This window comes from Nicotiana tabacum, chromosome 1, assembly GCF_000715075.1.
Source record: "Nicotiana tabacum cultivar K326 chromosome 1, ASM71507v2, whole genome shotgun sequence".
Classification (NCBI taxonomy): Eukaryota; Viridiplantae; Streptophyta; class Magnoliopsida; order Solanales; family Solanaceae; genus Nicotiana; species Nicotiana tabacum.
Window position 1 is genome coordinate 106,311,358 of NC_134080.1, and position 14,155 is coordinate 106,325,512.

The window sequence follows — 14,155 nt, forward strand, 5'->3', positions numbered from 1 at the left end:
TACTTCAAGTGCGCTAGTTTATTTATGTGCGCTTTAAATAATTAAATATCATGGCTATGTGTATGGTCTCCGTGGCATAATTGTGATATGTAACAAAATAAGTATTAGAACGCGTAACTTATTTCAAGAAAACTTTTTTTTTTCCATAATTTTAATCAAGCAATAAAGCGGACATAAGTAAAAGACGAGAACCAATAAAACACAAGTTATCCAAAAAATAGTATAAGCCAAATATAGTCAATAAAACGACCGTGCTAGAACCACGAGACTCGGGGAATGCCTTACACCTTCTCCCCGGTCAACAGAATTCCTTACCCGGACTTTGTTTTCGCAGATCAATAATAAAAGAGTCAAACTTTCCTTTGAATAGGGATCAAATAAAAGGTGACTTGGAACACCCAAAAATCAATTCCAAGTGGCGACTCTGAATAACAAAATAATCCCTATTTCAAATTTGTCACTTTAATTAGAAAAAACTTTTTAACCCACAATCCATAACACACATTATTTTTTGGAGGGGTAGAAAAGGGGTGTGACAATACCTATAATATTGTATATAGATGAATATATTTCATCTAATTGTTCCAATATTTCAAAATAAAAAAAATAAAAACCCCTTGAGAATAGTATCTTCTTGGTTTTCATCACCAAGTAGGGCAAAAAGAAATCCAATGTTGCCCTTAGTTCGAGCTAACTTCTATTAGCTTCTGTTAATCATTTAACCAACTTGATTTAATTGAAGATAAATGTGCTCAATTGCATAGTACAAGAATAAAATTAAAATTGAAATTGAGTAATAACTCAGGAAATTGTTATTTTTCTTTAAAAATATTTCCTTTAATTCTTTTTATCTACTGTTTACAATTTTAATATATATTAAGAAAATCAGTTAATAATATTTATCATAAGAGATATTTTATGAAGTTATCTTTTCTGTTCCTTAAATGAGTCATTATTGACTCTAAGCTTTAATGTAAGGATAAAATTGAAAAAAATAAATATGTCTTTTGACTTTTAAGTGAAATTATATATGATCAAATACTCACTCCATTCATTTTTACTTGTCCACTATTAATTTTGCAGACCTCTTAATAATAAATAAAATACATAATTTACCATGATACTTATATTAATTGGTGTATAGTCTTAATAGATTTGAAATGAGTAAATTAATACTAAGAGCAAAATAGAAAAATTAATTTATTTTTTTCTTAATATGAGAAAGTGGATAAGTAAAATTAAAATTTTATTTTTAAAATAGTGGATAACTAAAAGTGAAAGCAGAGTATTTTCTTCCAACGTTAACCGATTAAAAGGACGGACACAAGGGAGTACTACTTTAATTTATTTAGGGACACATGTCAAGGTGTCATTGAGTCAGTACTTATTTGTTTCCTTGACGAAAATCAATACTCACTGCTCTTGCTCACTGACCTGGTGAAAATAAAAAAGGGTTTGGCTCTCAAAAATTTCAGTAAAACAGAAGAAGCTACGCTACTTTGTAAGTCTTTCTCTCTTCTTCGTTCAACAATGCTTCTTTTTCTTAATTTTTCTGCTAAATCTTTAAAATATTCAGAAAATGCGGGGTTTCTCGATAATGTTCTGAGACTCGCTTCAATTTTGGTATTTGTTTTTAAGTAATCTTTGTTTTCACCATTCTTAACAGCTTTCTTTTATTAAAATCAATACAGGTATAATGCAGATTCATCTGATTTTTTTTTTGCGCTTTAAAGTTTATAAATAGTAAATTTGAGCACTGGGGTTTTAGGGATATGAAATTGATTTCAGCTAATTCTGAAAGTAGAAAGTAAAAAAAAAAGTTAAATACTTGTCCGATACTTCTTGCATGTCGATTTCTTATGTTTCTGTTACCATTTCATTCTTTTGGGTTTAGGGTTTTAGAGGTAAGTTGATTGAAATAGGAATTTCAGTGTGCTGAAATCCCTAAAAATAGTTGAAATCACTTTATGGGTTGTCTTTAGGTAAAAAAGAATTTTATTTTAATTTAAGGTTGCTTATACTTTTCAGAAAATATTGAAAGCACTTTATGGATTTTCTAGAGGTGACAAAAAAGGAAAAGGAGATTTTAAAGGTAGTTTTTTTACATTTCAGGAAAAGTTGAAAGCACTTAAAGGGTTTCCTTAAAAAAAAAGGTTGTAATATGGGTAGCTTATACATTTCATATAATTTTTGTTTTCTGAAATGCTGGTGAAGCTTTGGTTTTCGAGGTTTTCAGTTTTTGTGATTTGATGGATGAATGCTTAGGGTAAATAAATTCGAATCGAGCTTGTTTTCCTGTTTTTCTCTGTTGGCTCTCATCATAACTCATTGCGGTTTTGGAATTTCTCATAATTTCTTTAGAAGGCATGCACAAAGTTACATATACTCCTGCAAACACAGTTTACATTAAAGAGCAAATTTCACCAAGCAATCCCAGTTTTCACCTAATAGACATTTATTTAGTCTTTTGTTTTGTTGCTTACATCTGGATTTTGTTTTATTGTTTTCTAAATGAAAAACCAAACCTTAGTCCTCCCTCTTTTTCCTTTTAGAGAAAATACTGATTTGGCCTTCCTGGAAGGAGCTTGGAAAATAGTGAAAGTTTCTAATTTTTCGAATTTCAACTGGACTGTACTACTGATTGAATATGCTTTTTGAAAGGAGAGATCATATTTGTGCACACCACAAGTTGGAACTAAATTAATGTCAATAGGTGCTTCTCGATGCAGGCGCTTCATTCATATGACGACTTCTGATATCATGGATGAAGTGGGATGTAGTAGTGGTAAAGGGAAGATATCAAATGGATCAGCGATGATGGATTTTGATATTGATGATCTCTTTGAAGTGGATGATGATGATTGGGATGAGGACGAGGACGATGATGATAATCTTGATGTGGCTCCAATCAAAGAGTTGGGTGAAGGTTTCTTGAAGAACTTTTGTAAAAAGGCATCAACTGGTTTTTTTGAGAAGTATGGCTTGATTAGTCATCAGATTAATTCCTATAATGACTTCATCAACTTTGGAATCCAAAGAGTGTTTGACTTGGTTGGAGAGATCCATGTTGAGCCAGGGTATGATCCATCAAAGAGAGGTGATGGTGATTGGAAGCATGCTTCTGTTAAGTTTGGGAAAGTATCCCTTGAGCGGCCAAGGTTTTGGGCAGGGGAAAAGTTTTCTGTGGACGGTGGGAAAGAGTACCTGGACTTGTGGCCACGGCATGCTCGCCTTCAGAACATGACCTACTCTGCCAGGATTATGGTTGAGACTCATGTTCAGGTAAGACAATGTTTGTTTTTGCTTTGCCTATAATTCTTTGCGTATCAATTTCTCTTTTTTATTTTCATTCATTTTCTTATTATTCTCTATTTTGAATTGGCCAGCTATGTTTTAAAATGATTGCGTTGTGTTGTTTTCCTGTAGATTAAGTTGCCAATCTTGCTGGTCTCTCTTGAATAGTTCTTTATTAAATGCATTGCCCATCTTATGAAAAGTAAGAAAATGGTCATCACAAAGGAATTATGAGCTCTGAGCTGCATGGATTCCTTATCCTTAATACTTTGATATTTTAACCTAAAATCCCTTCTCATCCATGTCATGCAATTACAGCTTTTCCAGTTAGCATTGAGAAATATCCAGCATGTCATTTATTTTCCCTATGCTAGTCTTCTCTCTTTCTTTTAGTTTCACTGGCTGCCTTTGTATATGATTTCAGGTGTATACTAAAAAGCTAGTTAGAAGCGACAAGTTCAAAACTGGGGTAGACCAGTTTGTTGACAAGGAGTGTGAGATGGAAGACAAAAGGGATGTCTTGATTGGGAGAATCCCTGTGATGGTGAACTCAGAGTTGTGCTGGATGAATGGTGTTGACAAGCCTGATTGTGAATTTGATCATGGGGGGTATTTCATAGTCAAAGGGGCTGAAAAGGTAAGATCTACCTGCTAGCAACTCACACTTGATGCCTCCATCTCTTCTACCTAAAGAGGGCATAACAAACAAGGATGGACAGTTGGTCGTAGTTAGTATACTGTTCAAGCACTAACGAGTCTAAAGGGAAAATAAAAGATACAGTTCAAAATACAGCCATGTCAGCTGTTTTACTACACATTAACACTTTTTAACCAAAATATTTGCTCAAATTTTAGAAGATGTGATGCTAATACAGGTTAGTATTATTGCCTTTGAAGAATTGGTTCTTCTGTTAGAAAACTTACCTTATAAAAAAAAAGTTATTGCCTTTAAAGAATCTTTAGCTATTCTTATATGCATAAGTTTTGTTCTCAAGCTTCAAGCTGAGTAATGCAATCTTTTCTCTTTTCTGCTTATATAGTCCTCCTTTGTCCCAAAAAGAATGGCAAAGTACGCCTTCTCAAAAAAAAAAAAAAAAAAAAGAAGAATGAAAAAGTACTATTTTGGGAAATCAAATAGTAGCTTTTTTCTTGACTACAACTTTCAAAACATTTTCTAAATGCTTTTAGTGCTAAAAGTTTATGATTTAAGTTCTTTTATGTTGTTTCTAAATATGTAATATTTATTACAGAAAAAGAAAAAAAGAATGAATACTTAATTCACATCGAAAATTAAATGTGTTTTCCTCTCGTACTATTTTCGGGATTGAGGGAATATATGTAACTTTGGGCATGCCTTCTACACTCATGCTATTATTAGTATACTAAGATAGAATATTGTTTAACTTTTTTGGCCTTTTTGATTAAATTTCCTATCACAGTTGCTTAAACATTGATACTTCTTGTAATTTCCATTTCAGACCTTCATCGCACAGGAGCAGATCTGTTTAAAAAGACTCTGGGTGTCAAACAGTCCCACTTGGACGGTTGCATATCGCCCAGTTGCAAAAAGGAATAGAGTCTATATTAAACTGGCTGAGACCTTGAAGCTCGAGCACATTAAGGGAGTAGAAAAGGCCCTTACTGTGTACTTCTCAGTGGCGGAAATGCCAATTTGGATTTTGTTTTTTGCTCTTGGTGTATCCTCTGACAGGGAGGTAGTGGATTTAATTGATGTGGATATTGAAGATACTAATATTGTCAATATACTAGTAGCTTCAATCCACGATGCTGATAAGAAGTGTGAGGATTTCAGGAAGGGGAAAAAGGCTCTCGCTTATGTTGATAGACTTATAAAGGGTTGTAGATTTCCACCTCAAGAGTCTGTTGAGGAGTGCATACAACAATACCTGTTCCCTAATCTTAGTGGTCTCAAGCAGAAGGCTCGCTTCCTTGGCTATATGGTAAAGTCCCTCTTGCACGCTTTTATTGGTCGCAGAAAAGTTGACAACAGAGATGATTTTCGGAACAAGAGATTGGAGCTGGCTGGTGAGCTCCTTGAACGAGAGCTCAGGGCGCACATTAAACATGCTGAGAGGCGTATGCTGAAGGCAATGCAAAGAGATCTTTACGGAGATCGACAAGTTCAACCAATTGAGCACTATCTTGATGCATCTATTATTACAAATGGTCTCTCCAGGGCCTTTTCCACTGGACACTGGTGTCACCCTTACAAGAGAATGGAGAGGGTCTCTGGTGTAGTAGCAACTATCAGACGAACCAATCCTTTGCAAATGACTGCTGATATGAGGAAAACACGTCAGCAGGTTACATACACTGGGAAGGTTGGCGATGCTAGATACCCGTAAGTGTTTGTAATTATCGACCATGTTTTTTTTTATGCTTAGCAAAGGTGGTGACTTTATTTGTCTTACGTCTTGATCCTTTGTTCCATTCTGTCATAGTTTGTGGTAGAAGTGCTATTTTAGACTTCAATATTTTTTTTTTTTTTAAAAAATATGCACCAAGACAGTGATAGATATATGAATGCTGTCTAATTCAGGTATGCCTCATTCCTCCAAAAAGTCTAGCCAATTATATATTATAAAAAGGGGAAACCCAGTGCGCTAAGCAAATGAAACAAGCGAGTTTTGGAACTTGTATTGAATTCCTCTTCAGAAGTTGTCTTGATCCTTTCTTTCATAATAGCTGAAAGATATGGAATCATGTTATACTCCAAATGTTTTTTTCCTTTTAGTATCCACTTCGTTTATCCGCCAATGTGCCATTGTTTCAATATTCTTCTAGGGTGCATTGCATGCTGGAGATGGATATTATTGTTGCCGTTAATTTTAAACCAGAGCTAACGTACTAGGAGGTGATCCGCTTCAATGTGCCATTGACAGTTTACATGCACGCCAACTCGCAACAATGCATCCTTTCTTCTTAGATCTTCCCCTGTTAAGATTGCTCCATGGATTGAGCACCATGTAGGGAACGACTACTTTCTTAGGAGGTTTTGTTTTCCAAAGTGAATCTTAGTGGGGCTTTGAGTCAACTTCATTCTTTATGTGATTGTCATATGACCTAATGGAGGAACTACTTATCTTATCAACCTCCTGAAAATTTGTAATGTTGTAAAGCTTGTCCGGGACTTTTCACTTTACCCATTTTCAAATCCTAAGTGCTTCCTGTATGCATCTTCTTTTTTGACATGTCCATACTTATTGTCCTTCATCCCAATTAAGAACCTGCAATCATTGCCTTTTCAATTGAAATGGAGAGTACATAGGGAGATTCATCTTACAAAGCTGAGCCAAACTACCAACTTCAAATGTAAAGCCAAAATTGATTCTGTTCCATTCCCGTCTTTGGACATTATGAATCTTGGGAGGTTTCTTTTTCCTTTCATAATCCTTTTCCATAAGGTTGTCTCGTATGACATTCTGATATATAATGTTGTGATTTCATCTGACAACTACCCATAGACCACTTCCATACTTCACGTCTAAATCACCTCTCCACTGTGTATTTTGCACACAAGTGAAATTTTTTAGCAATTTTTCCAAAAAGAACAAGCCTAAAAACGTCTAGTCTTCTTATCCCGAATCCCCATATGGTTGTAGTTGTGACCCTCTGCCAGTTGATCAAGCATTTTTTCAGAAGTGTTGACCAGGTGGATTTTTTCTGTCTCCATTTGCTCCTTTCCTTGGGAAGTCCCTCATTTATATCTCAAGTTTCTTGAAAACTGAGGATGCAATGGGGAACAAAGGCATGATGAAGTATGCAACATACCGTAAACTGGCACTAGTCTTGGATAGCCCACATCTGGGAATTTCATTTCCTCCGAACATTCCCAATGACAGTAATTCGGTTGTTCTCTCCAGTGATCCATGCCATGTAACAGAAGTTGCCATTGAAAATGATGGAGGTAGGGATCTTGCCTGTCTTTTACCATCAGCTTTACCCTGGACATATCAGCTATATTCAAGTCTATTGAGCAGACTCATCCACTGGAGATGGATTGAGATCTGACCAAATTCACCAAGAAAACAACATTATATCTCTTTAGGTCTGGGCAATTGGTTCTGAAGGCTCAAGGATGTAGCATTATGGGAAAACAGTTCAATGTCTAATTGTTGTCAGATTCTATTTTGAATTTTGCACTGATACTGTACCGTAAGATTGTAAAGATGAGAGAGAAGGATATCATACAACTAATTTTGATGTAGAAGTCTAAGTGTATATTCAATTTTATGTCTCAACTCTCAGAATCCTCTTTCTTGGGATGTATGAGAGACTTGTGGATTACGGAGCACATAGGGCTAGGGCTAGACTGGTATGATATGTGACATAAGGTGTTTCTTATAGTCTTCTCTATTTTGAAATGTGATTCAGATTCAAGGCTCGCTGTACTGTCTTTTTACTGGTACTTGGCATTTTGGGACATTGAGTTACCTTCTGTCCTAGTTTATAATATGACATCTAGGTATATTGACCTAATGTATGGATGTTAGTTTAGTATGCTTACTGAGTTTGATTCATCTTTATATGTCTACATTGGCTGTAGGGGTGGCAAAATGGTTAAAAGAAAACAGTTTACCACCCATATTATCCATTAAAAAATGGGTTGGATAATGAACTTTTTAAAAACAAGTCAAATATGGATAAGAACCATATTATCCATTTAGAAAATGAAAAACCAATGGGTCTAACTTTTACATTTGTAAAGCCTCAAATTGGGGGTTCCTCAAGTTAGGGGGACTAAGAATTTTCCCAAAAGTGATAATATGCAAGAAGTCATGGATAATATGGTTACCCATATTATTCGCCGGTTCACCCATTTTTTATCCGTATTAAATATGGGTCGGATCGGATAACGTATCCGTTTTTTCATTACACGTTTTCGACCCGAACCATATCCGACCCGACCCGTTCGTTTGCCACTCCTAATTGGCTGGTTAACTGGTCTTTTCTGGATACTCGTCAAGTTGATATATCTCAACATCTATATTCAAGAACATGGGCATGTTTAATTTCTAATGGTTTAGATATCAGCATGTATGGAATGAAAGGAACCACAACCACAGATGTTTCAATGGAATCTCAACTCCAACTCACACTTTGAAGGCTTTTTGCTTAGTTAGCCTTTACAGTTGGAATTTCGTTAAACCTGTACTTTGTCCAGTTAATTTTTTGAATTTTGTTGGCTCCCTGAACATTAACTGATCCTTTGTCATGGAGCTGACATTATCATCTCTTTTATGCTCCCTTTTGCATCTACTTGATGCCATTTAATGATATTTACTTCATCAAAAAAAGATATCAGCATGTATGCATTGTGATCGAGTAGTTTGTTTGTGTTCTGTTTACTTAAGTATGATAATCTAATGTGTGTTCTGGATTGGCTGGTTAGTTGGTCGTTTCTGAATGCTTAACAAGTTGATATGTGTATACATCTATATTCATGAACATGGGCGTTTTAATTTCTAATGCTTTAGATATCAGCATGTATGCATTGTGATCGAGTAATTTGTTTGTGTTCTGTTTAACTTAAGTATGATAATCTAATGTGTGTTCTGGATTGGCTGGTTAATTGGTCGTTTTTGGATGCTTAACAAGTTGAGATGTGTACACATCTATTTCATGAACATGGGTGTTTTAATTTCTAATGCTCTAGATATCAGCTTTTATGCATTGTGATTCAATATTTTTTTTTGTTCTGTTTAACTTAAGTATGATAATCTAATGAGTGTTAAAATAACTTATTCAGACATCCTTCACACTGGGGAAAGGTATGTTTTCTCTCCACCCCAGATGGAGAAAATTGTGGCCTGGTGAAAAACTTGGCGAGTATGGGTCTTGTCAGCACAACTATTTTGAAGCCACTTCTTGAGACGTTGTACCGGTGTGGGATGCAAAAGTTAGTAGATGATAGTGCCACCTCACTCCATGGAAAGCAAAAGGTACTTTTAAATGGGGATTGGGTTGGAATATGTGAAGATTCTGCATTCTTTGTTTCAAAGCTAAGACGTAAGCGCCGCAGGAATGAAGTGCCACACCAGGTTGGCTCATAATCATTTTCATTTAATTTTGTACAGCAGAATCATAGAACCTTATTGTTGTATGCTTGTTTTTTTTTAATATATTGCAAGTATGTTCATTGATTCACCAAAAGGATGGTTATAAAACTGTCAATCAAACATATAGACTCGTCATTTTCTCTTTTTCCTCGAATAGAATATAATTTTTAAGGTGTACTGTATTGAATGTACAATATCACGTTAGGGCCGCAGGAATAAGGTCCCACATCAGGTTAACCCATCATCATTTTGATTTAGTTAAGGAATATTTGTTTCGTGTGTTGCGTGCTCGCACACGTCCCTGTTTATTTTTCCCGAGGATAAAATGGAACGCTTGTTTATATATGAGTATGTCATCAAGTCATCATAAGGATGATTGTCAAACTGTAAACCAAAATGTAAAACACCTGTCTTTTTTTCTTTGTTCCTCAAGTTTATGGTATATTGATTGAATGTAAATATCATTTTTATGGGTAAAATAACATATAGTACTGCAGGATTAAAGTGTCACCAGGTCAACTGATGATCATTTTCATTTAATTATGTGCAGCAGTCATAAAACTTCCTGTAGAATGTTTGGTTATATTGCTTGTACGTTCATTAATTCATTAAAAGGGCGATTATATAACTATTAACCAAAAGTGAAAGACTCATCTTTTCTCTTTGTTCCTGAAACAGATGTGACTTTTGTGGGATATGGTATTGAATGTAGAATAACTTCTATGCTGTTAAATCCCGAACTCTCAAGCTGACAGTGGGTTGTGCTCTTTTTTCCCATGGTGACCTGAACTTCCAGTGTCTTGGTTGGAAGTATAGGGTTCTACCGCTGGAGCAACTTTATCTCGTCTTTCCTCAAATGGAAATAATTGTTTTCAGGATAACCATACACTATAGTAGAGATATGATATTAGGAATGCAAAAAGGATGAGGTGACAATGAATTTGGAATAGTTGGAATCCTCGACTCTGTCCACTCTATTTCTGTGATATTCTTCCCTTTTGCGAAATACCTCTTTTTTTTCCTTCCGATAATGGGAAATATCTCTTTGCAGTGTGCAGAAATTCAAAACTATCCAAATAATACTTATATCTTAAAGATTGAAGGATTCAAACTATAACATCAAATCCAGTAGTTCTCTATTAAATAACCTTATCACTAATTTGGCAATTGATTTTGTCATTTCTTCTAGCACTAATTGATATACCATGCAAGTTTAAAGCATGGAAGTTGATGTACCTTCTTGACTGAAGAAATTCAACCCAGTACCTTTTTCCTTAGCATGTGATGTGCTGCGTAAAGTCTCTCTTTGCATATGGATATTTTGTATATTGTCCTATAAGATTTGTTAATTTGATATACATACACTGAACAATCTAAAATTTTCTTCTAGGTTGAAGTTAAGAGAGATGAGCAGCAGGGTGAAGTTCGCATGTTTTCTGATGCGGGAAGGATTCTGCGCCCTCTTCTTGTTGTTTCAAATCTAAAGAAAATCAAAGCTTTGAAAGGGGGAGACTGTGGCTTTCAATCTCTTCTGGACAATGGGATTATTGAGCTTATAGGACCTGAAGAAGAAGAAGACTGTCGAACTGCATGGGGAGTTGAATACCTCTTAACAGCAGATAAGGAGAACCCACCTGCCAAGTATACCCATTGTGAGTTAGACATGTCATTCCTGTTGGGCTTGAGCTGTGGTATTATCCCTTTTGCAAATCATGATCATGCTAGGAGAGTCCTCTATCAGTCTGAAAAGCACTCTCAGCAGGCAATTGGGTTTTCAACAGTGAATCCAAACATTAGAGTTGATACAAATACCCATCAATTGTATTATCCTCAGAGGCCACTTTTCCGGACAATGTTGTCAGATTCCCTTGGGAAGCCCAAATATACTCATAGCCAGAAAGGAATGCTTCCACGGCCTGAATACTACAATGGTCAATGTGCTATTGTTGCAGTGAATGTTCACCTTGGCTATAACCAAGAAGATTCATTGGTTATGAATTGTGCATCACTGGAGCGTGGAATGTTTCGGTCGGAGCATGTTAGGAGCTACAAGGCTGAGGTTGACAATAAGGAAGCTATCGGAAAGAAGCTAAAGATTGAGGATTCTGTTAACTTTGGGAAAACCCAGAGTAAAATTGGACGAGTGGACAGCCTAGATGATGATGGTTTTCCATTCATTGGGGCAAATCTCCAGAGCGGGGATATCATAATTGGGAAATACGCAGAATCAGGGGCTGATCACAGTGTCAAGCTGAAGCATACTGAAAGGGGTATGGTTCAAAAGGTTCTGCTCTCTGCCAATGATGAAGGGAAGAACTTTGCTGTTGTATCTCTGAGACAAGTAAGATGAAAATCTCTCTCTCTCTCTCTCTCTCTCTCTTATATATATATATATATATATATATATATATGCTTCTATTTTGTGACTCTGTATATACCTTATTCTTTTTTTTGTTATGATACATGTTTATGAGAAACAAGCCGTTATCTAGAAAACTATATTAAGTCTTTGGAGAGCTGTTTGCAGGCAATTTAGAAAGCTTATTGAAGTAGTTGCATTTTGCGGGGGATGTCTTCATGATAAAAGGAGAACAAATGCTATGCAGACCATATGTAGCTTCAAGTACTTTGAACTCTCATTAATGAACCCATTGAAAGACTAGCCAGTTACTTGAATAAAGCAGATTTGTCCATATGTAGCATTACTAAACTATGCTAAAGCTTCAAAACTGGAAGCCATTGTAGAAAATCTTCAGCCTGATGTTTCAAGGACTGATTCATGTAAAAAATTCTGAATAAGTCAGTGGGTCCTTAGGAAGTATTATCCTCTGTCAGGGGTTTTATCCAGTAAAGGAAAATCACTGGGTGATAATGGTGAGGGAGCTTATAAACTACCCAAGCTCCTTGTTTTCAACCAATGTTAAAAATGTCCAATGTATCAATAGTGCGGCCTCTACCCCCAACAAGGGGTTTGTGGCTGCCAACTGCAAGGGGTCTGCCCTTTAGTGCTGGATCCTTCAACAAATCCTCGTGGGGTATTACTCTGCTACCAACATGGTGTGGGATTTTTTGTCCTGAAAAGATGCCTCAGGAGGTGAGTGGGAGGGAGCTCATAAGCTGTCTAAGCCCCTTGTCTTTGACATATGGGACAAGGTCCCAAGTACCAACAGCAGATACTAAGTCGTGACACAAATTGAACTTTCTCACGTTTACAATTATCCAGGATACTGCAGTACATCATTTGATATATCTATTTAGAAGTTTTTGTGCTGTTAAGAGTTAGCAAAGAAAGCTGTTAGCTGTAAAGCATTATGGTCTCTGTGTTATGATTCGAAGATACATGTGAGAAAATGTCAGTCACCTACTACCCATCTTTACCTTTCTTCCACCCTGTCCTTCCTCGAGAAAAGAAACATGAAACTCAGAATACCTGGAAGACACTATATAACTAATCCTAATTCACTTTCATTGATTGCACTATTCTTGTATATTCTGTGCAGGTTCGTTCTCCATGTCTTGGAGACAAGTTCTCCAGCATGCATGGACAAAAGGGTGTCCTTGGATTTCTGGAATCTCAGGAGAATTTCCCTTTTACAGCTCAAGGGATTGTTCCAGACATTGTAATCAATCCTCATGCATTTCCTTCAAGGCAAACCCCTGGTCAGCTGCTGGAAGCCGCTTTAGGGAAGGGCATTGCCCTAGGTGGCGGTCAAAAATATGCCACTCCCTTTTCCACTTTATCAGTTGATGCCATAATAGAGCAGCTTCATGGGTATGATATCTCTAAGCAGTATCACTTTTCATAATCACATATAACACGAGTTAGGCAGTGCTTGTTCAATCATGAATTCTGGTGATTTGACATTGACTATTAAATGGTATATGACCTGCAGGCGAGGTTTCTCAAAATGGGGAAATGAGAGAGTTTACAATGGCCGTACGGGTGAAATGGGTCAAAACCTGATCTTCATGGGCCCAACATTCTACCAACGCCTCATTCATATGGCTGAAGACAAAGTGAAGTTCCGTAATACCGGACCAGTCCATCCCCTTACTCGCCAACCTGTGGCAGACAGAAAACGCTTTGGTGGAATTAAATTTGGTGAAATGGAGCGTGACTGTCTTATAGCTCATGGTGCTGCAGCGAACTTGCATGAACGCCTTTTCACACTCAGTGACTCCTCCCAAATGCACGTCTGTGGGAAGTGCAAGAACATGGCAAATGTAATCCAGAGGTCTGTTCAAGGTGGTAAGGTAAGAGGTCCTTATTGCCGCTTCTGTGAATCAGTTGAAGATATAGTGAAGGTTAATGTGCCATATGGTGCGAAGTTATTGTGCCAGGAGCTCTTCAGCATGGGCATATCTCTCAAGTTTGATACTGAGATTTGCTAGTGTTTAAGTTTCATCTCCAGACTATACTTATCATGCTGACATGTTGGTACAGTTGTTGATGGCAAACACTGTTATCTGTAAATATTTCTAGTGTTGATGGAAAAACAAGATGGTCTCCTTGTATCTAACCTTGTTGATTATCAGGTCGACGAAGTTGTTTTATCGTTTAGACTCTCTCTCTCTCTCTCTCAAGCTGATCATTGAATTAGTAGATTTAAGTTGACTATTTGATGGGAAAGTGTTGCATCTTACCCATCGTTAACAAGCAGTAGAGGACCATGGAATTGATTTCATTGCAAAGGGTCTCATCCACTGCAGACTGTTTGATCAGGAGAAAACTATGCTGGTCATTATTGTGTATCCAAATCTGCAAGCACGCTGTATTTTGT

The 14,155-nt window shown here is 36.5% G+C and overlaps 1 protein-coding gene across 3 annotated transcripts; it reads left to right on the plus strand.

Moving 5' to 3' along the window:
- Positions 1 to 1,350: 1,350 nt before the first annotated feature.
- Positions 1,351 to 13,935, plus strand: LOC107760305 (DNA-directed RNA polymerases IV and V subunit 2). Of its 3 annotated transcripts, none has more exons than XM_075252683.1 (8): positions 1,351 to 1,501; positions 2,730 to 3,282; positions 3,719 to 3,931; positions 4,773 to 5,656; positions 9,065 to 9,356; positions 10,765 to 11,715; positions 12,875 to 13,146; positions 13,268 to 13,935. In XM_075252683.1, exons 2-8 carry the CDS (start codon positions 2,743 to 2,745, stop codon positions 13,764 to 13,766), a joined length of 3,651 nt encoding a protein of 1,216 aa, XP_075108784.1. In that variant the 5' UTR covers positions 1,351 to 1,501; positions 2,730 to 2,742; the 3' UTR covers positions 13,767 to 13,935. The 3 variants fall into 3 exon arrangements, with proteins under 3 accessions (XP_075108784.1, XP_075108789.1, XP_075108787.1); XM_075252688.1 differs by having other exon boundaries at positions 1,416 to 1,501; positions 2,714 to 3,282; XM_075252686.1 differs by lacking the exon at positions 1,351 to 1,501 and adding an exon at positions 2,034 to 2,092.
- Positions 13,936 to 14,155: the final 220 nt, after the last annotated feature.